General features: G+C 61.4%; 6 protein-coding genes across 6 annotated transcripts in view; all 6 read left to right on the plus strand.

Moving 5' to 3' along the window:
• Positions 1 to 1,247, plus strand: part of LINJ_24_0460 (hypothetical predicted transmembrane protein) — a gene marked incomplete at both ends in the record, with an annotated part of 2,346 nt that extends 1,099 nt beyond the window's left edge. The window contains one exon of the mRNA XM_001465839.1: positions 1 to 1,247. This exon is cut by the window's left edge and continues 1,099 nt beyond it. Coding sequence (XP_001465876.1) covers positions 1 to 1,247 — 1,247 coding nt within the window.
• Positions 1,248 to 4,710: 3,463 nt separating this feature from the next.
• On the plus strand, positions 4,711 to 5,539 carry LINJ_24_0470 (putative ubiquitin-activating enzyme; the record flags this gene model as incomplete). The annotated part of the gene is given in 2 exon segments (XM_001465840.1): positions 4,711 to 5,271; positions 5,273 to 5,539. Coding segments are annotated over 2 exon segments (828 nt in total).
• A 737-nt stretch (positions 5,540 to 6,276) lies between these two features.
• On the plus strand, positions 6,277 to 7,542 carry LINJ_24_0480 (conserved hypothetical protein; the record flags this gene model as incomplete). Its single annotated transcript, XM_001465841.1, has 1 exon — positions 6,277 to 7,542. The coding sequence occupies one exon, from the start codon at positions 6,277 to 6,279 to the stop codon at positions 7,540 to 7,542; it is 1,266 nt and encodes a 421-aa protein (XP_001465878.1).
• A 4,719-nt stretch (positions 7,543 to 12,261) lies between these two features.
• LINJ_24_0490 (hypothetical predicted Kelch-domain protein) lies at positions 12,262 to 15,852 on the plus strand (the record flags this gene model as incomplete). Its single annotated transcript, XM_001465842.1, has 1 exon — positions 12,262 to 15,852. One exon carries the CDS (start codon positions 12,262 to 12,264, stop codon positions 15,850 to 15,852), a length of 3,591 nt encoding a protein of 1,196 aa, XP_001465879.1.
• Positions 15,853 to 17,415: 1,563 nt separating this feature from the next.
• Positions 17,416 to 22,776, plus strand: LINJ_24_0500 (conserved hypothetical protein; the record flags this gene model as incomplete). Its single annotated transcript, XM_001465843.1, has 1 exon — positions 17,416 to 22,776. The coding sequence occupies one exon, from the start codon at positions 17,416 to 17,418 to the stop codon at positions 22,774 to 22,776; it is 5,361 nt and encodes a 1,786-aa protein (XP_001465880.1).
• Positions 22,777 to 23,690: 914 nt separating this feature from the next.
• On the plus strand, positions 23,691 to 24,407 carry LINJ_24_0510 (conserved hypothetical protein; the record flags this gene model as incomplete). Its single annotated transcript, XM_001465844.1, has 1 exon — positions 23,691 to 24,407. The coding sequence occupies one exon, from the start codon at positions 23,691 to 23,693 to the stop codon at positions 24,405 to 24,407; it is 717 nt and encodes a 238-aa protein (XP_001465881.1).
• Between the last annotated feature and the right edge of the window lie 44 nt (positions 24,408 to 24,451).

A 24,451-nucleotide genomic window follows, 5' to 3' on the forward strand; every position in this document is an offset into this window, starting at 1 on the left:
CGTCGAGTCAGTACCTGCCGTACCTGATGGCGAAGCAGGCGTGGCGCATGCAGCGCGGTGCCGGACTGTCGCCGCCGGGCAACGACACGCCGGTGTTCCCGGTGGTGGACGTGGCGCTGGACAACGAGGACGGCTGCGCGCCGGCCACTTACATTACGGAGGCAGAGGAATCAGCGAGGTACCACGAGTTCCGCGACGATGATGACCTGAACGATAAGGTAATGGACAAAATTCGGAGCTACCAGGGAGTCAAGCCGTTCACGAATATCAACTCGAAGTTCTCGAACAACGCGGTCGGCGAAACGCTCCGCAACTTCCTGGAGGAGCTCTTTCCGACCCCCATGCTGCTGGAACAACACTGGCGCAGCGCACCGAAGGCGGAGGGCGGCACGGACGAGCTGCGGGTATCGCGGAGGATTGATGGGGAGAGCGGTGCGCGTGACCTGCAGTTTGCGCATGTGGACGTCAACTTCAAGCGCCTGATGCACCTGCCGCTGATCCTTGTGAGCAACGACGAGGAGGGCTTCTGCCCGCTGCTGCGCAGCTTGCGGCACGCGTTGCCGAACTTCCGCGGGCGGCGCGTGGTGCAGGTGCTGGTGCCGCCGGCGGACGGCGTGTCGCTGCGCGCGGCGCGTGCGGACCGGCGACACGCCTACCGCGACTTCCTGCCGGTGGCGCGCTGCAGCCTGCCGGCTGACCGGCTTCGCCGCGTGACGCTGCCGGCGGACAGCGACGTGGCGGACGTGGTGGTGGCGGGGCTGCGGCTGGCGCGCGAGGACGTGGAGGTGGAGCGGTGGGAGGCGCCGGCGCTGGTGGAGCTGCGCGGGCGGCGCGTGGCGCTGCGCGCGGTGCAGGCGCTGGTGATCGACGCGCGCACGCTGCACACCGGTGCACGCGGCTTCACGGAGCTGCCGCTCGCGCTGGCCGTGCCGGCCGAGCTGCTGGCGCACGAAGACTTCGCGGAGCACCTGCTGGACACCGCCGCGCAGTCGCTGGTGCGGCCGCCCACGGCAGCCGAGGCGGCCACGGTCGCCGCGGTGGTGCCGATGGAGGAGGACGGCAGGCGTAAGGAGGCCGCCTCTGCCGAAGACTTCGCTGCGAGCGTGCTGGTGCTGTCGGAGGCAGATGCGGAGGTGCGTCACACGCACTGGGCCCACGGCGCCTCCGAGCACGACCTGCTGAGCGGGATGCCGCTGCCGTACGACAAGATGGAGGACATGGAGGAGATGGTGCAGTGGGGCTTCTGAGTGCTGCTGCTGCTGCTGCCATGCGGGTGATGTAGCCTCAACACGCCTCCTGTGCAAGCATGCATTTTCGCTGGTGAACTGTAATCTAGGCCTTCGCTTTTTCTTTTTTTGTGTGTGTGTTGCTGCTCTGCTTGAGTGCGCGGTGCCGCAGGGAGCTGAACCCATTGGGGAGCGCAGGTGAGACGAGGACGTGATACGTGCTGTGGGCCACGGCGCGCTTTCCGTGTCTGTGCTGCTGCTCTCCTCGTCCTCCAGTGCACCGCTGAGGCGCTCTGGTGGCCCTTTCTTCTTGTAGAGACTTGGGTCTGCCAGCGGGCCATCGGAGGGAAAGGGGGGCGGTTCTTGCCCGCCACGGCGGCACGAGCATTCTCGTTCAGAGGCCGACAGGCTGGCGTGATGCACACTTATTCCGTGATGCGGTCGGTCGGGGACGGTGAGGCGCGCAGGCTGTGTCGTTATACACACTCTTAATCTCACCTGCATAGCCTTCGCTCTTTCTTCATGTGCCTGCGTGGGTGTGTTTATATAGAAAGATGCGCAGCTCTTCGCTGAGGCGATGGGCGTACGCCGTCAAGGGGTGCAGGAATAGCCGAGGTGTGTCTGAGGGGGAAGTGGGCTAAACGGCGTGTTGCTCTTCGGAGTTACCCACGAGAGTCCAGCGGATGAGCAGATCTCTGAAGTCAGGCTTCTTGGCGACTGCCCTCTAGAGCCTCCTCGATCTCCTCTCCTCTGCGCTCTCTCGCTGGGGTGTTTTGTCGTGTACTGATGTCTCGTGCGCGCCTCGCGCTCTTTTTCTGCTATCCTCCCTTCTCTGCGTGTTCCTCTCTCTATCCTCCCTTTTCTTGAGCGTGCATGGCCGCCCCCCTCCCCCACTTCCCTAATAATATGGAGGTGAGGCACATCGAAGTGGCGTGCCCTGAAGACGTGGTGGGGGTGTTGTGGGGGTGGGCACTCCTGAGGACTCGTCGGGAGACGGCCTGCTCGAGGAGCTTTTCCCTGAGGGGCGGCACCATCGCCAACAAGGCGCGGGCGCACGGAACCGCCAGCAGAACGGCACGCTACCGGTGGGGGTACTGTACCTCTTGCGCCGCAGTTTGGAGGGGGCGGTGATCTACATGCAGGCAAGACCTCCCACCTGGAATTCGACACACTCTCTCGTCGCTGCCTCCCGCACCATGCGACGCTTCGCTGCGATGCAATATGCCGTGTTCGGCGGCGCGAACGGGCTGGTGCTCTCCGCCAGTAGGCCAGCAGGCCGTGGGTGCGCTGTACCTTCCACATGCTCTGTGGTCGCATCGGATCGCGGGAGTCTTGGAGGAGGCGTCGGACAGCATGCCCGCTGTCTTGACCGCGTGCGATTATGCACCCTTAGCCAGCGTACCGTAGGCGCCACGTCGCAAGCTCCGCGCGGTGGGGCCGGGCTTATCAGTCTTTCGCAGCGCATGCGCGCGACAGCAGTAATACAGCGAGTATTGTGGCCTACACGTGACCGTCCACTACTTTGCACATCACCTGCCTGTACGGGTAGCAGATGGATCCACACTGGCCGCCCGCCTCCAGCCTTTGGCCTACACGAGGCATCCGCTTCACGATAGAACACCCTCGCCCCTCATAACCCCGAACAGGAAAAGGAGGGCGTAGAAAACGCTGGGCGGCCCGTGATGGCGCTGTCCCCCTGACCACGCGGAGCAGCAAGGGTGCTCGTATCAGTGGCCCGCACTCGTTGCTGTCAGCCTCGCACCGGTAACACGCCGTCGTGCGCACTCCACTTTTGCGCGAGCGACGACGCACGCAGCGCGTTGTTCTCACATCCCACGGAGGTCTGCAATCTGCTGCGTGCGCCGCCGCGGCAGGAGAACGCAACGCCGGCGCTGCCGTATGGTGTATGGCGGCCCGTGGCGTCCCGGAACAAGAACTCGTGACTCTCTCGAGACACAAGCAAGCCTCACTGGTCAGTGCCAGCACCGCCCTCTACGCCGAGACAAATTTGGCGTGAACACCTCGTCGGTGAAGAACCTCGGCGTGGAGCCGGCTGAGGTGCTGTGCGAGATCCAGCGCCTGCAGGGCTCACGCGATGCGCCGGTTCTGCCCCCGCTTTCCGAATGGCTCCCTTGACCTCTAGAGCACTGCCTCACTGGATGGCGATGCTGTGGAGGTGATGCGAGCGAGTCCGCCCGAGGCGCGGGACTTCCTGCATCGGGCGCAGAGGCACTTTGACCGTCTCCGGGCGTCGAGGATAGGGAAAAAGCGCCGCCTGCCGGTGGCCGACGCCGCGCCGGCGTTCGCAGTCGAGAAGGGTCGGGCCGCGCCTCCCTAATACTGACGACATGATGGAGAAGGGCTTTCCCCGGTGGAGAGGGTGCGCAGCGTAAAGTTTTTTTTTGGTCGCTCGAGAGATGAAAGGGCGCCGCTGCCCGACCACGGATCCACACCTTAATGCGTTCTGGCAAAGAGCAAGAGATACCGTGGGTGGCATGTCCGTCTTGCTTGGCGCGGCGGCAAGAGCCACACAACAGGAAGTGGGCGCTTCGAGTCGATTTTGGAGGCTTCTCACGCTGCAATCCCGATTTCGGGTACGATTCGCAGCAAGCTCGTGCTCATGTCCACAAGCGGCGAGTGCTTCAGGTGGCGCACCCCACCGGCCGGTGCGTTCTGGTGCGCTACCGTAGGCCAGTGTCTGACCTGGTCAATTGTGGGCAGCGCCACTCTCTCTGACGGTGACGCACATGAGTGCCAATATATTGTTCTGCGCAGAAGAGGTTCAGGAGGGTGGGTTTGTGTCAGCGGTGCGTCGCATCGTTGATCGGATGCGCGCAGCGAACCCCCTCTCACGTCCCCAGAGCGCGAGCTGATCGCGCACATGGAGGACGAGTCGTCGTTGGCTTTGGCTGCCGTGCCGCATACATTTTTTCGGCAGTGCAGTGCATCTTGAAGGGAAGGGATAGATCGGTGCACAGGCCACGGCCAAGAATGTTGCAAATACGGCACCGTGGCCCAGCGAAAGCCAAGAGCACGCCATCGGCTTGTTTGCGTCGATCCTGTATCCCTTTACGCTCTTCATGCTGCACACCACCCTCCTTTACCCCTCGCGTGGGCGAGAAAGAAACAGAGAACCCAAGCTGCATGCGTGAGCAGCGGAGATCAACGGGTCCGGTATACCGGCTCTTTGTGGTAAGACGAGAAGAGCCATCCAGTGAAACGCTGGCGGAGGTGCAATCCAGCCACCACCCGCTTGCTGTCAGTGTCTGTGCCCCCTCCATAATGCCGCTTTCTCTCTCCCCCCCGTCCTCTCATGCTGCGCGCTTTCTCACAGCTGGGCTGCGCGCTATAGGCGGTGGATGTCCACCCATCGTACACGTTACAAGCGACTGACGGTTCTTGTTCGCAGCATTATCACTCAGCGTGGCAGCATCCCCTTGTCGAGTGCATAGGCGATACACACGTACATGTGTAGCTGGTTTCGATGCTCAACTCGGCCCTCTACGAGCGCACGCAAATCCTGATTGGAGATGACGGAATTCGGTCGCTGCAGAACACGAATATCTTCCTCGCTGGCACAGGTGGCGTTGGCGGTCACTGCGCCGAGGCTCTTGTGCGGGCCGGCGTTGGCAGCATCACCATTGTCGATTACGATGTTGTGACTTCGTCAAACAAGAACAGGCAACTGATCGCCCTTGATAGCACGATCGGCAAGAGCAAGGTGGAGGAGCTTGCGCGGCGCCTGCGGGACATCAACCGGCACTGCAACATCGTCGTCCTTGACGCCTTCATCACAGCCGAAGACGTTGAGGAGGTGCTCTCGCGCCAGCGGTACGACTTCGTGGTGGATTGCATTGACAGCGTGACTTGCAAGGTGGCTCTTCTCGCTGCCGCAGTGAAGCTGAAAATACGCGCCTACTCCTCCTGCGGCGCGGGCGGCCGGCTCGATCCGTCGCTCGTCTCCATCGGCGACCTGTTCTCGACGGAGAATGACGGACTCGCGCGCGCGTCGCGCAGCATTGCGCAAGCACGGCGTTGGGCCCGGTGACATTACCGTCGTGCACAGCTCGGAGAAGGGTATACCGCCACTGGAGCCACAGCGGCAGGAAGCCGGTGGCCGTGATCGATCCATGAACGGGACGATTAGCTACATGCCACCTCTCTTTGGACTCATGCTAGCGTCGGCGGTACTGCGGTGCGCGGTCGACCCGGCGGCACACGACGCCGAGGTGGAGCGACGACAGAAGCGTGAGCGCAAGGAGCAAAAACGGGCGCTCAAGAAGCGCCGCAAAGAGACGCCACCCACGACGTAGCCGGAAGGGGCGGTGAGTGTGCGGATGACGGTATTTCCGCCGCTGTGCCGACATGGTCGGTGGGTAGGAGGGGCGGGGGCAGGGCAGATGTCGCCGCTGATGGGATTGTCTGTGTTTGGGGATTTAGTTTTTATTGCCTTTTTCGGCTCACTTTTGAGCGGGCCTGCACGCGCGGGGCTAATGAAACAAAGTCGCATAAGAATTCGTGCGTGCATGGCCGAGGCATGTCTGCGGACACAGACGCGCCCTCCAGTGTCGGAGGCGCAAGAGCATGGGCTATGCTGTGCTTGACGTACTGTAACATATATATGCATACAGACTTTCGTACGCAAACAAAAACGAGATGCAGAAAAATGGGGCACCGTTGAGGGGGGATCAGTCCACGGATCGCTTCGACTTTATTCCGCTTGCCTTTTACAACGACGACGCCAACCCTCCCCATCCCCCCCTCTCCACCGTCAGCGCAGGCAACCCGGCAGCTTCCTCGCTGGTGTGCCTCCATGGAATCTCACGCGGAGATACCTTCACGGCGTTGCGGTCTCGTCGTCCCCCCTCCCTCCTCGACAACGCTTGCATTGCAGGCTGTGCACGTGCCCACGTCGATATGGATGCAAGCTTCGACTTCGGCCTTACTTTTTTTTTGGTTTGCCCTTCTGCTCTCGCACGGCACCACTCCTTCTCGCTCTCCCTCCCTGCACGTGTCCAGTGTGTGTGTGTGTGTGTCAAGAGCGTTCACCATGGGGGGTGAAGGTCGTCACCGTCTCTCTCCCGGCGACACGCGCAGTCGCGGCCAACGCGAGGCAGATCTCTTCGCCCATCGTCAGCCTTCCTCCGGCACGGGAGAGCACAGCGTGTGGTGTGACCTCATCCTCGTGGAAGCGGGCTTCCGCCCGCTAGAGGCGAGGAATGTAGTGCTGGTGATCACCCGCAGCAAAGTCCTCCTCCGTGTGGTGGCGACAGGGTTCGCGTTGACAATTCACCTGCAGGACATCGTTCAAGTGCGTCACGTCGTGCCGGCTCGCGCTGTTGAGTTGCATGTGGAGGTGCCATTGGCGGCATCGCCGGAGGAACACAACCACCCCGGGCCGGAGAAGTGGTGTACGGTGGCAAAGAACCGTCTTTACCGCGTTTATCCAAAGGAATGCGGTCGTTACAGTACCAGCGCGTGCGCGCGGCTGTTCCAGCTCATCACCTCCCTCCTCCCGGCGCATGTGCAGCAGGCGTCGGAGGAGAGCGACCTGGACGATGCCGTTGCTTGGTACGAGCGGGTAGATGCGTGCTCGATGCTGCCATATCATCTGTCTGAGGAGGTGGGGCTGCGTGAGCTGGATAGCATATCTTACTCGCTGCCTCACCTCTCTTCCTCTGCGAGCGTGACGAGGTTGGCGGCCTTCCACGCGGAAGCTCGGCAGCACCCGCCGACCCGGCGACAAGCACGATCTGCGCTCTCCCTCGGAAGCTCCTGTAGAGGTTTCCGGGCACCTTCAGACTTTTTTGATGACGCAGACATGGCCATGGCGCCCCACTTGCGTCAAATCTACGTAGTGCCGTCGCCGAGCTTCTGGCGACTCCCCAAGGCGTCGTCGCCATCGACGCCATCGCATCTTCTCTCGCATGAGAGATGGACCCCACTTCGCCTGCGCCACGACGTCTCTGCTGAGGCGGCCTCCCAATCTGCATCCTCCTCGACTTCAACAATGCAGCGGCAGCACACCTTAAGACGCACACCGGAGTCGCCCGGCACATTTTTCGCTACGACCGCTCCTGCGTCGAGACATCAGTTGCATCAAAGTGAAAAAAGAAATCAGCAGTCCGCGCACAGCTCGCCGGCCGTGGGCGTCGGCATGAGCAGGCGAGAGCCGTCGCTCACGGCAGGCATGCGCGGCCTGCGCCCCCTCACCGCACGAGCCCCGCCATTTCTATCGTACTCGTCGGCACGGTTCTCTTGGCGTGGCGCTCAGCGGCCTGCGAACCTCGAGTACGGCCCCACCACATCCGGTTGAAAGAATCAGGGGTCAGGCAGCACCACACCAGCCTCGGCCAGCCGTCCGCGCCTCCGCCGTGCTTGGCACGCTGGTGCTGATGGAGAGTGCAAGAAAGAGAAAGGGGGAGTGGGTCGCATGAGGCAGCGGCAGCGAGCCCTGTAAGCCTGGTATTGGGGGAGCGTTGAAAGCACGGTCGAAGCAATCTGGCACTGTGAGCGCTCCCTCTCGTCTAGGCATCGCACCATCTGTCGCGCATATATCGATAGTTTAGGCTCATCTCGTTCTCTCATCTTGGCGCTTAGGCTCAAGCAGAACACGGGCGCATACGGCCCATATTGTGGCGTGCACCACTATCCCTTCCTACCTCCTTCCCCTGTGCGGGGATGGATCGCGATGGTCGCCGTCTTTTGCTTCGCATCGGTGCACCTTTTTTTTTCGTCGTCGTCGCATATACCTTCTGACGTAGAGTGCACACACACACACACACACAAGGAGCGGAAATGTCCAAGGAAAAGGTCGTACGCCACACCTTGTCTCCTGCTTCCGCGCCCACCTTAATGTGCGGCAGCGAAAGGCGTCACTTGATGGTCTCTCAGCCGTCTTCTCACCCCTCGCACAAGCGCCTCCATCGAGAGCCCCGATGACTTAGCGAGAGAAGTCTGCTGTGCGAAAGAGGGGGCAGGAAAGGGTGTGCCTCGTGCCTGCCTGCATCCACCCCTCGCCCCCTCCCCCGCTCTATGATGTTTGGCTTTGCCGCCTGACTTTCTTCTTCGCCGATCCCCACCTCTTCACCTCATCCCCCTTTCCCTGGGTCTTGCATCCGCGCACACGCCAAAACGCACACGCGCACATGCACCTACACGCAGTAGGTTTTTCGTATAGTCGTTTGACTGCTACCTCCATCGCCCCCTCCCTCCGCCCCGCTTGCTTCCGCTCCGTGCCTTGCGTGTCTGCTGATCGCTCACGCGCTCGCGCTTTCTCGCTCTTTGTTCACGTCATCTATTTATCTTTCTATCATTCCGTTTCCCCCCGGCCGTCCTCCTCTCCCTCTTTCCCCGCGCACGCGTCTCACGTGGCGTGTGAGTGCCCACCTCCCCCGCACACGCGCACACACACACGCCCTAAGGCCACGGCAATCCTATTACATATATATATATATACGTGCACACGCACGCACAAGGCACTGGATATACATATATATATATATCTTCCGCTCCTCCGCGCTGTTGTTTGTTGTCAGGTATTCTTTGACCACCGCCGCTGCCGCCCGCTCTCGCACTCGACTGTCGCTATTTCTTTTTTCTTGTTCTCTATTTGCCGGCTCTCCCTCCTTCCATCCCTCCCCTCCCCCAACCCGTCCAGGTGCGGCGGCGACAGCAGCAGCAACAGCGCTCCTCTCCCCACTTCCCCCCTTCGCCTCCGTCTCCGGTCCTTCTTCGCCCTTTCGCACCTACGAATACATTCATCGCTCGCGCTTCTCAATAAAGCCGCTTGGCGCTCTCTGTGCCTGTGTGTGTTCGTGCTCGCTGCCGTCCCTCTCCCTTACTGTTGCTCCCATCTTCTCTCACTTAAGCTCTGTAAGAGAGGCAGGGCCCGCCACACACACAGGCACACGTACATACTCACCGTTCAGGCCTGCATAAGCAAAAAAGGGTGTCGTCGTATTGGCGACAGACGGCGCGAAGGCGAGGTTGAAAGACGCAACAGGCAGCATTCGTTCTGCTTGTTGTGTCGCATTTCTAGTCTTTTGATACGTTTCTCTCGCTTTCTCTCTTTTGCCGGCCGCGAGCCATCGACGACGCGTACTAAAGCGAGTGCGAGCGTGTGCGACAACATAACCGCCCTCCCCACCCACCCACAGACACACACACACACACACATACTACCCCACCCCACACTTTCACGCAAACTCAAACCTATTATCCGCAACTTCTCTTTTTCTGTGTTTTTTTTTCTTGTCGTTGCGACTTCTCCTCACTTGCTCCCCTCCTCAAAGGCATCCTCGCCTTCGAGAACGCACAGCACGCGCCGCTTCATCTGTGAATGAAGGAGGACGGAGGGACTGTGCCTTCTCTTTCTCTGCGTGTCCGCGTAAAAGGGGTATCATCGTCGTCGAAGCAGAGGAGCGGCGAAACAGAGCGGGAACGAGAGCACCTCGAGCAGAGGCGCTTGTGCGCGGACAGAGAGACAGTACATACACGTGCGTGATCGGAGGTCTGGCCGCCTGGTGGTGATACGACGTTATTCGCATCTCTTTTTAGTCTGTGGGCAGCGCTTTTTCTCTCTTGTCTGCGCACGGCGACCGCGACGACAGGCGACGCTCCGCCGCATTTCGGCTCTTCCGATTTCTCTATTTTGAGCCGTCGACTTTGTTTTCGCTGTCGTGCGCTGCTGTAAAGAAACACAAACACAAGCCGTTGTAGCGAGCCCCCACCTACCCTGCCACGCTTTCTACACGAACGCGTCCGCCCGGCCTGCACCCACGCTCACACGCACTTCATTGATTTCGCTCTCTATCCCTCTCTCCCCTTACCTTTTTTTTCTTTTGAGCCCGCCGCCTATTTCTGTTATTCAAGCGTCTGTCTGCGTCCCGCCGTCTGCGTGTGTGTGCGTGTGTGTGCAAGCGTCTCTCTCTTTTCCGCTTTTCTCCGCCTCCCGGTCTACCTGACTAACACAAGCCCGCCTTATCCATGCGCAAGCGCGAGTGATCTGGTGCGTGCGTGTGTGTGTCTTTGTGTGGGTTTCTCCTGTGTAGGCGGCGTTGCTCATCTCTATCTATATATGTATGCTCGTCCTCTCGCTCCCGTGCCCACCTCCGTGAATTAGTCTCCTTACTGTGGCCTCATCGTGTTTCTGCGCTTCCTCCTTTGTTCGCCCTTTTGTTGTTGTTTCGGCGACCTCTTCAGCCTCCGCCCCTCCCACCCACTCCGCCCACCACTCGCACGAAAGGGGAACCTCGACACGTCGTCGTCGTTTTTCTTTGCTGTTTCCGTGACTGTGTGTGTGTGCATTCGTCATCGTTGTGGTTGCGCTTGTTCTTCTCGCAGTCCTCCTTCGACGTTGCTCTCAGCCCCACCCACACACACACACTTCATTCAGGAGCACCATCACGACGACTATCACAACTATCACCACCCCTGAACGCGGCGGCTTCCCTCTTTTCTTATTTACCTTTGCATCTGGAGTTGCTTTTTTTTTGTATGGTTTTGCCTATTGCGTGCGTGTGTGTGTGTGTGCTTTTCGTTTTTTTTTTCGTTTCGCCTCAGCGCCAGCAACACGAAGGAGAGCGAGAGCGAGAGAGAGAGGGCGAGCGCAACACGACACGCCGAAGACGAAGAGAACTTACAGAAAGGGCGTATCTGCTACACAGCCTAAAGTGCGGATTTCAGTGTGGCAACAGCAAAGAGCTGCCGGCGCTCACACACGCATTCACACAGACAGGCAGACAGAAGTGGAAGAGAGCTGCAGAACAACGTGCGAAGGGGAAAACGGAAGAAAACACGAAGATTTACCTCCTCTCTCTCTGGCACTCCTACTCCGCTGTAGCGCCGCAACCCCTTCTGTGCGACGACTGCTTCAAGCGTTTTTTTTTTTGTAATTTTCTGTGGATGTTTTTTGGCGGCCTCTTCTAAGCTCTGTAGTCGCTGGAAGCAGGTGTGGTGACCGGGGATCACGCAAGCGCGGGGAAGAAGGAAATAGAACACGACATTGCCCTTTTCTTCGCTTTCGCACAGTATTTCTTGCGTGTACCCCCTTGATTAACTTTCGTGGGCTTCTCTGTGTGGCTGCGTGCTCAGGTAGTTGTCCCTCTCCCTTACCCTCCAACACACACACGCGCACACCTGCTGCTGATGCTGCTGCTGCTGCCCTCCCCCTTCATCTATATAGTCTAGTGTAGATCAGCTGATCTCCTACCCTCTCCTCTCGGCAGCCAGCCTCACACACGTGCAAAGTCACGCGTCGACGCCATTCCTTCTATCGTTGTGTGTGTATGTGTACTTGGCGTGCATCTGTTTAGGTATTTCTCTCCTTAGCTCCCTTATCTCGCATCTTTCTCGTGCGTTTTTGTTTGTTAATCGCTCATCGCCCACCGCCATCCGAAACGCGCGCCCCTCCGTCTCCGTCTCCTTCCCGGTGGTTGGTTTGCCTGCTTTGCTGTGTGCGCTCGGCTTTGCCTCTTTTCTATCTCGTGTCCATCGAGCTCTTCCTATATCACTTTCCCCCTATTACGCCGGCGATTGCCTTGGCCTTGTGTATGTGTGTACGTCGCTGTGGCACAGTGGGTATTGTCGTTGTCGTGTCTCTTTTTTTTTTTATCGCCGCACGTTGTGTGGTGCGCCCGGCTCTTTCTCTTGCATCGTGTGAGGCGATTTCCCTCCCAAGTACTCGTGCAACGAAGCGGTGTATATTATTATCGTAGCGGTGCTAGTTGTCGGCTCTGCTGCTGCTGCCGCCGCCGTGTCTTGGTGGTGTCTTTCCTTCTTTTTGAGCGCGCAGCTCCCTGCTAGAACTATTATCATTACTTTCATCACGATTTTTATTGTCATTGCTGTCGTCGACTTCTGCATCGTCGTTGTCATCCAGGGACGAGGGTGGAGTCCCCTTTTTGGCTCTACTCGGGACTGGACTCCCTGCCACACACGCACACACACATCCCTCAAACACCAGCCCCCTCCCCTCCATACCCTTCTGCTTCCTCTCACCTTGGGCTAGTGCGTATGGTGCATTCCTGGAGCAATGGATGATATCCCTGTTGAATGCACGTCTTCGATTGCGGCAGCGTCCATCGGCACTCTTGGCACCTCGCCGCCCATGATCTGGGCTGCAGGGAACTCTGCGCCGAGAAGACATGGGAGCCCCAGCAGTAGTTGCACCATGGCGAAGCAGCAACGGATGCTCTCCCTCCCCTCCTCTCGTAGAGAAGAGTCCTACCAGCGATCAGAAAGTACAACGCACGCCAGCAGCACAGTCGTGACGGCAACGGCCACGACCACATCCGCGTTTACTTTGTCCAGCCCCCTCTGCGATATGGGCGTGACGCAGGGGTGCCGACAGTACATCAGCAATGAGTGCAAGGAAGAGAAGCGACAGTACTTTCTTCAGCAGCAGTGCCCGCAGCGCATGTCGTGGGTGCGCATCTGCGGCAGCGGATTGTCAGCGATGGCGTCGTTCGATGAGTCTGCAGTCAACTCCCTGCGTGCCTCGCGCTCGCTCTTGAATGTGATCGCGGCGTCGAGCGGCAGCTGGGAGGATCCTCGTGACTCACTCGCCTCCACCGGACATGGCGGCGGTGGTCAGAGCACCAGTGGCAGTGACAGCACCGTCCCGCCGCAGGATGCCAGCCTCAGCAGCAGTGGCAACAGCGTGGGCATGGACAGCGAGGTTGTCCTGCAGCCCCCGGCGCGCTTCGGACACACCGCCGTCCTTTACAAAGACTCCCAGATTCTCATCTTCGGCGGCAAGTCGAGCGAGGAGCACTACTTCAACGATGTCTACCAATACGACGCGTCGGCGCGGCGCTGGAGCTGCCTACAGGAAGAGTGCATCGACGAGGTCGCGGCGGCGGCGGTGGGCGCCAGCGAGCAGGGAAGCGCCAGTCCGTCGTACGCGTCCGCGCCGCCTGCGTCGCCGTCCTTCTCCTCCCCGACCGCGTCCCCTCTGGCGTCGATGCGATGGGTCGAAGCAGCCATAGTGGCGGTACCTCTTGCCGAAGCGGCAGCAACAGATGCGCCTTCACCCCACTACAGCGGCTCTGCCAACAACAGCGGCAGCGAGGAGAGCAGCGCCACCCGGCGCTGCGCGGCCAGCGCGGGCAGCCGCCACGGCAGTACTTCCAGACAGTGCAACTCCCTCTCGGAGGCGGGGGTGAGACGGCGTCGGCGTCCCGCCGGACGAGTCGGCCACGCCGCTGCGCTGTACCAGGATACGATGTACATCCTCAGTGGGGAGCAGCTGGGACGCTACTTTGATGACATGTGGGCGCTGGACATTCCTAGCCTGACCTGGAACAAGGAGTGCGGACTGCCCTTCTCGCCGCGCAAGGGGCACACGATGCACCTGCTCCCCGCCGACTTCACCGCCACCCGCGCCCGCCAAGACATGCTGGTCGTGTTCGGCGGCCTCGTGAAGGCGTCGCGTGTGCGGCCGCGCCCTGCTGACCCGGAGCTGCCCACGCGCAACCAAGGCGACACGGACTTCGCCTGCGCACCAACGAACGCGGTGCTGCTCTACTACCCGATGCAGCGGCGATGGTGTCAGCTGAAGACGTGCGGCGAGCAACCCTCCGCGCGCTTTTACCACGTCTCCCAGCTCGTCACCGGAACGGCGCTCCTGCTCGTGTTCGGCGGGCGCTCCGCCACTCCGGCGCAGACGGGTGACGGCACTGCTGCTGCCACTGAAGGTGCGTTTCTTAACGATCTGCACATCCTCGACGTGTCTACAGGGTTTTGGCGCCACATCCGAGATGTCACCGGCGATATCCCGTCGCCGCGCATGTGCGCCGCGAGTGTTTTCGTGAACGAAACGTTTGGCGTGTTTGCCGGCGGCGGCGACACGTACTGCGAGGATGCCTTTGAGTTTTCCCTGCAGAGCCGTCGGTGGCGGCGCCTGAAGCCGAACAACCAGCCGGCGTGCTCGCGCCCTACCGTCACCTACACGAAGGACCGCCTCGTCTTCTTTGGCGGTTTCGCACCACGGACTGGCGTCATGAGCTGCACGATGGAACTCTGCCTTTCCCCGCTGTCGCTCAAGAGCCAGTGCCTGCTGTGGTGGAGTCGATGCGCCTTCGAGAAGCACATCCGCTCCTGCACGAAGAGCCGCGCGGCGGAGATGGAGGATAAGGTGACTGTGGCAGCCGCGATGGAGCGCAACGGGAGCGGCTGGTGCACCGGCTGTGGTGGGCAAGTGACGCTGCAGTGCAGCCCTGCTGCGACAGCTCACAGCAGCCCCATCGCGACACCGCGATCGTGGGGCGTCAGCCGTGGGTTCCGCCGCCCAGCTCCGCTGCGCGTGCCAAGCTTTGACCAAAGCGGCACGGTATCAGCGGCAGCCCCGGCATGGGGTGGAGGGCCGCCAGCGGCACAGTCGTCCGCCCGGGGCGCTCTAACGCTGTCCCCGACACCGTCGTACTCGCCGTCATCGCCGGCTGTCTTCTCGCCTCTCGCAGGTGGCCCGAAGTTGACGCCGTCGTGGCAAGACGCAGCCGGCAGCAACACGAACCTCACAGGCGGCGGCACAGTCCATGCGTCGGGCTGTGGTGGAACGGCGACGGTGCTCTGCTCGCCCGCCTCCGTTGCACCGCCGGCACAAAACCTTTTTCCCTCTCGCCCCGGCACGGTGATGGGCTCGTCGTGCAGCCCCAGTCAGGCTGGGAGCCCGGCGACCGTTTCCGCTGCCGCCTCAACCTCACAGGCGCATCTCTGGCCTAACATGGCCCTTGGCAGCGTCGTGTGTGGCGGCGGAGGCGGCAGCAGCAGCAACACCGGCAGCGCTATAGCGCACCCCCGCGGCAACGCTGCAGTCGCGATGGCGGACGCAGACGTGATGACGGGAGCCGCCGACGGCACGCGATGGTGCTCCGCCCCGTCCCCCGCCGTCCCCCTCTCTCACTCGATGGCAACCGCATTGTTTTGCTCTGCGCCTTCACCTTCCCATACGGCAGCCCCGGGCAGGTCGTCGCTTCCGCCGCCCGTGACCGCCACGGCGGAGCAGCCCGCGTCGGCGTGCTTCATCGCTAACTGCGCTCGCCACCTCGGCGGCTACGTAGCGGCATCCTTTCCCCGCCTCACCAGGTGCAGCTCAAATCAAGCGCCTCCGCCAGCCCACGCCGGAGGGCCCTCACCAGCAGCGGCGGTCGTGAGCAGCGGGCGCAGGGGTGGCAGTGGAAGCTGGTGTTTCTCTCTGCATATGCGGTCACCGGCCAGTCCGTTGCAAGGGCGCGCGATGCGCGTGGATGCTACGCTTCCTGGTCCCTCGCCGTCCCCACAGCCAGCGTACGACTCCAGCGCTGGAGTCGTCGGGTACCGGCAGTCTTCGCCGTTCGTGCGCCGCTCCAACAGTATCCCCAACGGCGGCGGTTCCGCCTTCGTCATCCCTCAGCAGCAGCTGCACACGTCGACGCAGCTCGCCGAATCCACCTCTAGCCGCGCCTCCTCGGCTCACAGCACGCGCTCGGCATCGACGATGTCGGCTGCCCATCTTCCGAATACCTACGCGAAGCATACGATCCAAAGGCTGGAGGGGATGACCGGGCCATACCTACTCCAGGCCCTGGCAGCCAGGTTGAAGCGGCATGAGGCGGAGGCGAGCACGGACAAGCGGTCACTTTAGAGAAAGAGCGAGAGAGACCACGGGAGAGCAGGCGCTTCTCTGCGTGGCTCACTGCTGCACGGCCACTCTACTTGTATGCGTCCGTCGTAGAAGAAGAGGAATGGTGGTGTAGGACATGCACGACAGCCGTCATGGCAACAAAGCCTGCCGTGCTCATCCTCCTGCACCCTCCCTCCTTCTTCTTTCGCATGCCTCTCTTGCTCTCTATCGCACTCTTGGCGTGTGTTTTGTGGCAACTGTCTCCAGGAGGATGCGGCGTATGTGCGGTGCCTTTATGTGTTGTCGGTCGTGATCACCTCTTTATGTCTGTGTGTGTGTGTCTCTTCTCCCACGGAGAGGGGCATGTGTGCCTTTATGCTGGTCTGGGAGTGGGTGGTCGTTGGCATCTCCGCGAGGTACTCACAGCACACCATCACCCTGGGCAAATGAATACGCACATGCACATCCGCCATGCGCACGCCACATCGCTATCCGCCCGGTTCGCACTTCTATTTTCGCTCTATTACGACCTCTACCCCCTCATCCCCCCCGCCCCGACACACACTCCCTCTTCACCTCCCGTTCACCCTCACCCTCACCTGCACCCCCCCCCCCACCCCACCCATCTCACCCATCTCACCCGACAATACGGGGGAGGGGGGATGATGGGGTACTATGAGGTATGGGGAGGGGGGGCACCAAAAACAAAAAGGTGAATGAGCTAGGAGATTCAAAGGACCTCAGTCACACACGCACAGGCACGCCTATGTGTGGGTACGTGTTCGACTGAGGCTCGTCTTGTATTGCGTGAGCAGATGTGTGCGTGTACGCTTTCATGTCTTCTCTGTGTACCTCGACTTCTTTACCCCTTTCCTCAATTCTCAAGGTACGAAAAAAGACAAGCAGACGAGTGGGGATTCGCAGCAAGCAACACGCCGGCACCCGCACTTGCAGCGGCGGCCGTAACAGCATGGCAGCGTCCATGCCGTGAAGTCCTGAGCAAAGGACGAAAGGCACAAACGAGCTGTTTTATTGGACAGCGAGAGGAACAGGGGGAGGGGGGCGGTGACTTTCCGGTACCCTCGGTCCTGTATCCATCACCCACTGCTGACGTTGTCTCTCTCTTTCTGTGTTGCCGCCCCACCCCACCCGACCCGCTCACAACAACCGCTTACCTTGAGGATGGTCCGCTTCTCAACGCCTTTGGTTCTCGCTTCTCCTTCCCTCTCGTTGCACCTCGTCTCTCTCCCGCGCAAACACGCGCACCAGCGCACGCATGCAGGCACACGGCAGCACAGAAGCGCACGGCGTCTTTTGCGCCCCCTTTTCCCTCCCGCCATCCACTCATCCGCTCCCCCCACCCCCTCCCACAAACACACACACTGTCACTCTCCCTTTGCGTGTGTGTGTGTGTGTGTGTATGCTCGTCCGTGGGTAACTCATCGCGGTGTCTCTTCTGTATCTATTTCTCTTTGACGGCGCCTCATTCCAGAGGATCGTGTTGCACGCGTGGAAGCAGCGAATAGGCACACGCGCACGCAAGCACCTGGAGGTGTTGGCTGCCGCCCCCCCCTCTCGTCTGCCATGTCCGGACGGGCAACAACGTGCGCCAGCGTGACCTGTGATCCTCATGGTATTTCAATGAACCTGACGACGTCATCAGCAGCGGGTGCGGCGCCTTCGTCAGAGATTGAGCAAATCCGACAGAAGCTGTTGTTATGCCTGCAATGCCAGCCAGAGCTTCGGGAGCTGCTCGAGCTCTGTGGTGAAAGTAATGCGTGGACAGCGGAGGAGGCGATACAGCGACCAGACACGATCACCACCATCGAGCTCTTCCTCCTCCAGGTGCCCCGTGTGCCACTCGTGCCGTTCTTTCCCAACCTGGTGACGGTGAAGCTCATGAGCATCGGCCTGGAGTCGATGGCCAACTTCGCCTCACTCGCACACGTCGAGGAGCTGTGGCTGTCCGACAACAACATCCGCGTGATCGAGGGCTTGGATAACATGACAAGGCTGCGGCGCCTGTACCTGCAGGGCAATCGCATCGATTCGCTCAATGGGATGCCGCCGCTGCGCCACCTACGCGAACTGTGGCTGTCGCGTAATCGACTGTCCGCTCTCACCCACCTCACCCCTTTTCGAAAGCTGCGCTCGCTCTACGTCTCCTGCAACCCGCTGGAGAGTCTCGAGAACGCTTTCTCCAAGGACATGTCGCACTTGCACGAAGTGAACCTGAGCGGATGTCATCTCAGCTCTATCACCGAGCTCCGCCACCTCCAGCAGCTCTCCTGTCTGCGAAACTTGTGGCTGCTCGACCCGCTCTTTGGCGACAACCCGATCTGCCGCCTCAACAACTACGTCACTCTGACCATCTCCATGCTGAGCTCCCTCGACACCCTCGACGGCACCTTCGTCACGCCGGAGCAGCGTTCGCTCGTGGAGTCAGTGCTGCACAAGAAGCAGCTGTACTACGCCATGCGGGCCCAGATGCTGGACACCCAGATCACACTTCTTGCGCGTCACGCCGAAGCCTGTGCGCTCCGTCACACTCGGGACACCGGCAGGGCGTTGCTGAGGTTGAAGGCCTGCGTGCAGCCGATCGAGCACGAGCTGGCTGAGCGGGCCATCTATCACCTAGATGACAAGCACGGCGCCGGCGGCAGCAGCGGATCGCTCTGCGGCGTGATGGCCGGTGAAAACAAGGGCGGCGACCACGCGGGTGGCGCCCCGCTTGTCGTGCCGACGGCGACTCTTGAAGCGCTCGGACGGCAGCTGTCCCGTGCGATCGACACCCGCGAAGTGCAGGAGCGCAAGACAATGCTGAAGCTGGCGGAGGCAACGCAGGCGGCAAAGCTGCAGGCGCAGCTGCTGACGGAGCGCTTCGCCGTGGAGCTGCACACGGCCGGCAATGTTCGCCTCGAGAGCCTCTCACCGGATCATGAGGCGTACGTGGCTGCCGTAGAGCTCGTTCGGGAGCGCTTCGACAGCGCGCTCTTCGACGAGCGCTTCGGGATTGCGGGGGTGGAGGTGACGTGCGTGCGGCGCATCCTCAACCGCGGCCTTCGCCTGCGCTTTGATGACCGGGTGAAGGAGCTGCACGTCGACTTGGCGAACCCGCAGCTGCGCAGCCGCTTTGTGGGCTTGTTCGGAATCGTGCCCGTGACCCAGCGGGGCCAGAGTGCTTGCCTGCAGCACGTGCTGGTGAGCGGAATGGCAGCGCGCCTCGCAGCGCCAAGCGAGGACGGCAAGAAGAGCGGCGTCGCGAGTCAGGCGGGTAGCACGTGGTACCAGCCCGTGCCCGCAGAGGAAGGCGTGCCTCTTACGAACAGTCTTTTCTACGCCGACGAGGAGCGGTTGTTGAGCTGCTGTGCCACCACCGGAGGAGCAAGCCGTGGCTGTGACTCATCGCCGCCTGTCTCACAGCAGAGCTACAACACTGGCGCGCTCTCGAGCGGGAGTGAGGCGAGCCCGCTGTGCCGCGGTCAGGTTGTGCTCTATCGTGTGTACCTTGGCAAGACGGTGCACGCCCTCGGCGGCGGCGGCTGTGTAGGGCGCTCCACATCGTCGCCCGCCTCCTTTCTGAAGCAAAACGGGCGGGTGTGGCGCAAAGACTACGGCGCCGACACCTGCGCCGCCTACCGCCTCCTGCCGAGCACCGCCGCCACCACCCCAGCAGGCGAGAGCGGGAGTGCCAATGCCCAGCCGTTGCCGTCGCCGTACATGTGGTACTGCTTCGACCGCGCTCTTCTCCTGCCCGACTGCGTTGTGGATTACACGTATAGCATGCATAACACCCCTCTCACGCAACCCGCGCGATCACCCACGACAGCAGGCGGCGGAGCGTCGTGGATGAGCCGGGCGGAGGCTATGGCGTTGCTCACCGGGTTCCCGCTCCCGCCGATGGTGGAGTGCGAAGCGAGCAGTGCTGGCGCGGACGACAGTCAGCAGAGCAGCAAGGGGACGGACGCCGTCGAGGATGTCCTACACTGCGGCGAGCCGCTGCTACAGTTTATTTGCTGGTGTAGCCCGCCCAGCAAGCACGCGCGCTCCCGCGACACTGTCTCGCATGGCAACACCTTGCAGCAGGTGGCCGAAACGGAGACGAACGAAGCTCTGGCGAGTGCGCACAAAGTCCTGGGAAAGGCTTGCATGGCGCGCCTGCTGAGAAACGGTGCGGTGGACGACAGTGCGGGTGGGGGCGATGATTGGAGCAATGACGCCAGCAGCAGCAGCGCCGCCAACCCGCTGCACGCACGACATGTAGACGAGTACGCGGCACAGATGTGCGTGAACGGGGCACCCCTGTCGTTGTGCGTACTGCGCAGCAGAGGCATCACAGCTGTCTTGCAAGATTTCGCGACGCCCCTCTGTGCGTCCATCACTGCGTTGGACCTGGCGCACAACCGAATCGCCTCGGTCTCGTGGTTCGCCTTGGCTAAGGAAGCACCGCAGCTGCAGCGGCTCAACCTCAGCGGCAATGCCCTTTCTCGTCTCCACTTCGACGGCAGTGCTTTGCCCGCGCTGCGGGTTCTGGATGTGAGCAACAACGAACTCGTGAGCGTGACAGACTTCGCGGCGATTCGCACGGCTGCGGGGGCGCTGGAGGAGCTTGTCGTGTATGGCAATCCGTTTTTGCAGCACGCCGATGGGCAGGAGGCGGAGGCGCGCCTTTGGCTGTACTTGCTCCCGCCGCCAACCTCAGCGACGGCGATGGCGGCAGGTGGCAGCCCGGCCATTGTGAAGCTGAACGCGCACGCGCTGGGCACGTACCCCGGCACCTTGGCTTCCCAGCGATTTCGCCGCGCCTGCCTGTTGCCAGGAGGACGCGTGACCCCTCAAATGTCCCGTGTCACCGCCTGCCTTGTGAAGTCCGTCCAGCGGGACGAAGAGCTCGGCTGCGCAGCTGCCGGCCTCTTCTCCGTAGAAGGCGCCACTACCCAGGAGAGTTGCTTCGAGCAAGTGGCGGCGCAGCTGGAAATGCTGATGGTGGCTGATAAACTTGAAGTGCACCTCCGCGAGGCATGCCAACGTCCACCGGCTGTCGATGAAGCCCGTCCCCGCTTCCTCAGCGAAGCCCTCGGTGGCAGCGATCTGCCGCTGTCGCCGTCGCTGCTGTCGTGCTTGAATGAGTGTCACACGTTCCGCTGGAGCCACGGCCTTCTCGACGACCCACGTGGACTCGTGGGTCTCTTGCCGAATCTCTGCCACTTGACACTGCGCGGCCAGGCACTCAGAGATATTCATCCGCTACTCCACCTGCGTCGACTCGAAAGCCTGAACCTGTCGGAGAACCACCTCACCGAGCTGCCCTGCCTGGAAGAACTTAGGGCGCTGCGCGAGCTAGTGCTGGACTTCAACGAGCTAACGGCGCTCCCTCAGACTGTTGGGCCTCTTCCGGCGCTTCGCATGCTCAGCGCCTCGGGCAACAAGATTGCGCAGGTCGACGTCAGCCTCTTTGTGAGAAGCACGAATGGCACTGCTGCACTCGACCCGCCCTCCCCTTCAGCCGCGACACCGACGCTCGAGGCGCTGTACCTCATGTACAACCGCATCGCGGATATGAACATCATTTATGCCCTCCGTGATGTGTCTTCGCTGCTGATCCTGAACGTCGCCGGAAACCCCTGCACGGCCCCCCGCGGCGCTGCCGACGACGACGAAGTGCGGCCGTACCTAATTCATGCTTTTCCGCGGCTGAAGGTGCTGGACGGCGTCTCCATCTCGGCCGCGGAGATGGCCAAAGCGCGCGAGGTGTACGCCGGGAAAGTCAACAGCGACCTTCTCATTGAGCGCGCTCGCGGCCCCCCAGAGACGTGGGCGTCGGTGCGCAACCTTAACCTCTCCCACTGCTCTCTCAAGGAGGTGAACCTGCTGGAACCCTTCAAGTCGCTCGAGGTGCTGCATCTACAGCACAACTTGCTCGTGAGCGTCCTTGGGGTGGCCATGCTAACAGAGCTGACGGCACTGGACCTGTCGCACAACCGTCTCGGCTCGCCGCCGTGGCGCAACCCGATCGGCGGTGCGCTCAACGCCAACGGCACTGGTGCCCCCGCCGCGGCAGGTGCCATCGGAGCGGCTACGACGTCTCCGGCAGCACTGGGCGACACCCTCGCACGCCTCAGGCGTCTCCAGTCCCTCTCCCTGGAGGCGAACCAACTCACCGACCTCAGCACGCTAAAGCTGTGCTTTCCACATTTGAAGTTTCTCAACATTCGCTGCAACGAGCTGCAGTTCATTCAGCGCGGGCTGGAAAATCTGCCTGAGCTGCGCGAGTTGCTGCTGGATCAGAACAAGCTGCGCGGCCTTGGCAGCGATTCTTTTGCCGCGAACAAGAAGCTGATCATTCTGTCTGCGGAGAACAACGCCCTGCGCTCCGTCGAAGGGCTGCAACGGTGCAGAGCGCTGGAACAGCTACGGCTTGGGGCGAACCGACTGGGCGATCTGAGCTCGTTGCTGAATGAGTTGCAGTCTTGCCCTTTGAAGGCTGTCGTGCTCGTAGGCAACCCCATCGCGCGCAAGACCAACTACCGCGCCGCCGTCATCAACCGCCTCACGCAGTTAACAGACCTCGACCGGCGCGTTGTGACGCAGGAAGAGCGGGACAAGGCCGCCTCGGCGCGCATGATGGAGCTGGTAGCGCCGCCGAATGTAGTGATCGACATGAACTACTTTGCGGGCATGGGAGCTGCACCAGCAGGGTCGCCAGCGCCACCGCAGCAGAACGGGCTCAACGTGAACGGCTTCGCTGGTGCCACCCTAAACGGCGGGACGGCTTTCTCTTCACGCGGTCGAGGCGTCGCTGCGCCGGTCAACGGAGCGGCGGTGAAGCTAAGTCCCTCTCAGCCACAGTTGACGAGCATTCGTGCCGCGATTGTGCCGAACAAGCGGGGCGGGGACGCCGATCGGCTTGCTGCCAACCAACGCATTCGACCCTACCGCCGTTGAGCGGGTCTTCTCACCGCTGATGACGCTGCTGCAGAAACGCGCATCCTTGGCGAGCGGATGGGAGAGGTAGTATGCGGTCCACAGGGACAGTGAAGCAGTGTTCTGGGTTGTGTGCGTGTGCGTGACGGTGATGGCGTCAACGCAGCCCGGGTACGTGCGTTGATGTGGGTGTTTGTTGCCCTAGGCTGTATGCATAGCCGCCGCCTCCTCCTCCCCCTGCGTGCGTGTGTGTGTGTGTGTGTGTGTCTGTGTGTCTGCGCCTCTATTCGTCCCTTTATCTTCCTTGTCGTGTATGTGTGTGTGTGTGTGGCGATGTTGCCACGTTGATGTACAGCTTACGCCTGGAACATATGTATGCATGGGTATATATGGATTGGCGCCTAGAAATGCAGCCACAGCGGCATGGACCGAGACACGGATAGACGGAGAGTCATCAGCGGACGCGCACTCATATGCTTCGATCGTGATGAGGCAGCGTTTGCGCGCGCGCGTGTTGGGGCCCCAGTCTAGTGAAGGCGACCAAGATACGGGAAGGAACAAGGGAGGAAGGTGCCATGGACACGTCTAAAGAGTATAAGAGAAGACGCCAGCGGGACACGGAGTGGGCGTAGCGTCGAAAAAGGAACGCATCTATGCCTCATGTTACACGCCCCACCCCATCCCACCCCCTCCGTCACCTAGTATGTAAATGGGGCCTTTCGCCGTTACGTCTCGGGCGGCAGGGGGGGGCCGCGCCGCCGTCCTTATCCACTTCGCCATACCTGCGCTTCCTCCCTCTGTTCTCTCTCTCTCTTGCACCACATGAAAGTGAGGAAAAGGGCGGTGTCTTGCTCAAGCCGGGCAATAACGCGACACGAAATACAGCCTACGCGCGTGCATTGGAAGGAGCCTCTCCCCCTCTTTCTGGCAGCAGGATGGACAAGGCAAAGACGCTGGAGATGCTGCGAGGCATGAAGTTCATGCAGCGCAAGGAGGAGGCGAAGCGGCGCGCCGCCTTTGAGGTCGCCCAGCGGGACGAAATTGAGCGGCAGCTGCTACACTCCGGCACCGGCAGCAGCGGCGCGAGCGGGGGCGTCAGTGACGGTGGCTCCTCTGCGCTCAGAGATCGTGGCTGTGATGGACCATTCAGGGCAACCGTCTTGTACGACGATTCCTTTCCCACGCACGCGTATAGCCTGTCGCGGCGCAGCTTTACCAAGACGCTCGGCGGTGGTGATGCGATCCCGATTGCCGCGGGTCTCGGCGACAGGGACGCACATCTGGAAGGTGGCGCCGTGGAATCGAGGATTTCGCTGAAGGACGTCAGCGAGGCGCCAACGTCAGCGGACGCCGCTCTGGACGATGGTGACGTCGCCAGTGGCGAAGAAGTGGCAGACTTGTGGGGCGGTGAGGGCGCCGAAGGTGAGGTGAATGATCCGACGGCGGCCTCTGACAGACGACATCAGGGTGGTGAGAAGACTGGCGCCCGCCGAGGCGACCGGAACCAGAACGCCTGTAGCGATGGCAGGTTCATAGTGAAGCCGTCGCAGCGCGCCCCGAAGCTGCCGCGGCGCCTGCAGGAGAGCGTCGAGGAACAGAAGCAGCAGCAGAAGCGGCGGCGCGCGGAAGAAGAGGGCGACATGGGCATGTGAATGCGCCCTCCGCGACACTCGGGCATGTTTCGCCGCGGTTCCTG

The sequence above is a fragment of the Leishmania infantum genome, chromosome 24, assembly GCF_000002875.2.
Source record: "Leishmania infantum JPCM5 genome chromosome 24".
In the NCBI taxonomy this organism is placed as follows: domain Eukaryota; phylum Euglenozoa; class Kinetoplastea; order Trypanosomatida; family Trypanosomatidae; genus Leishmania; species Leishmania infantum.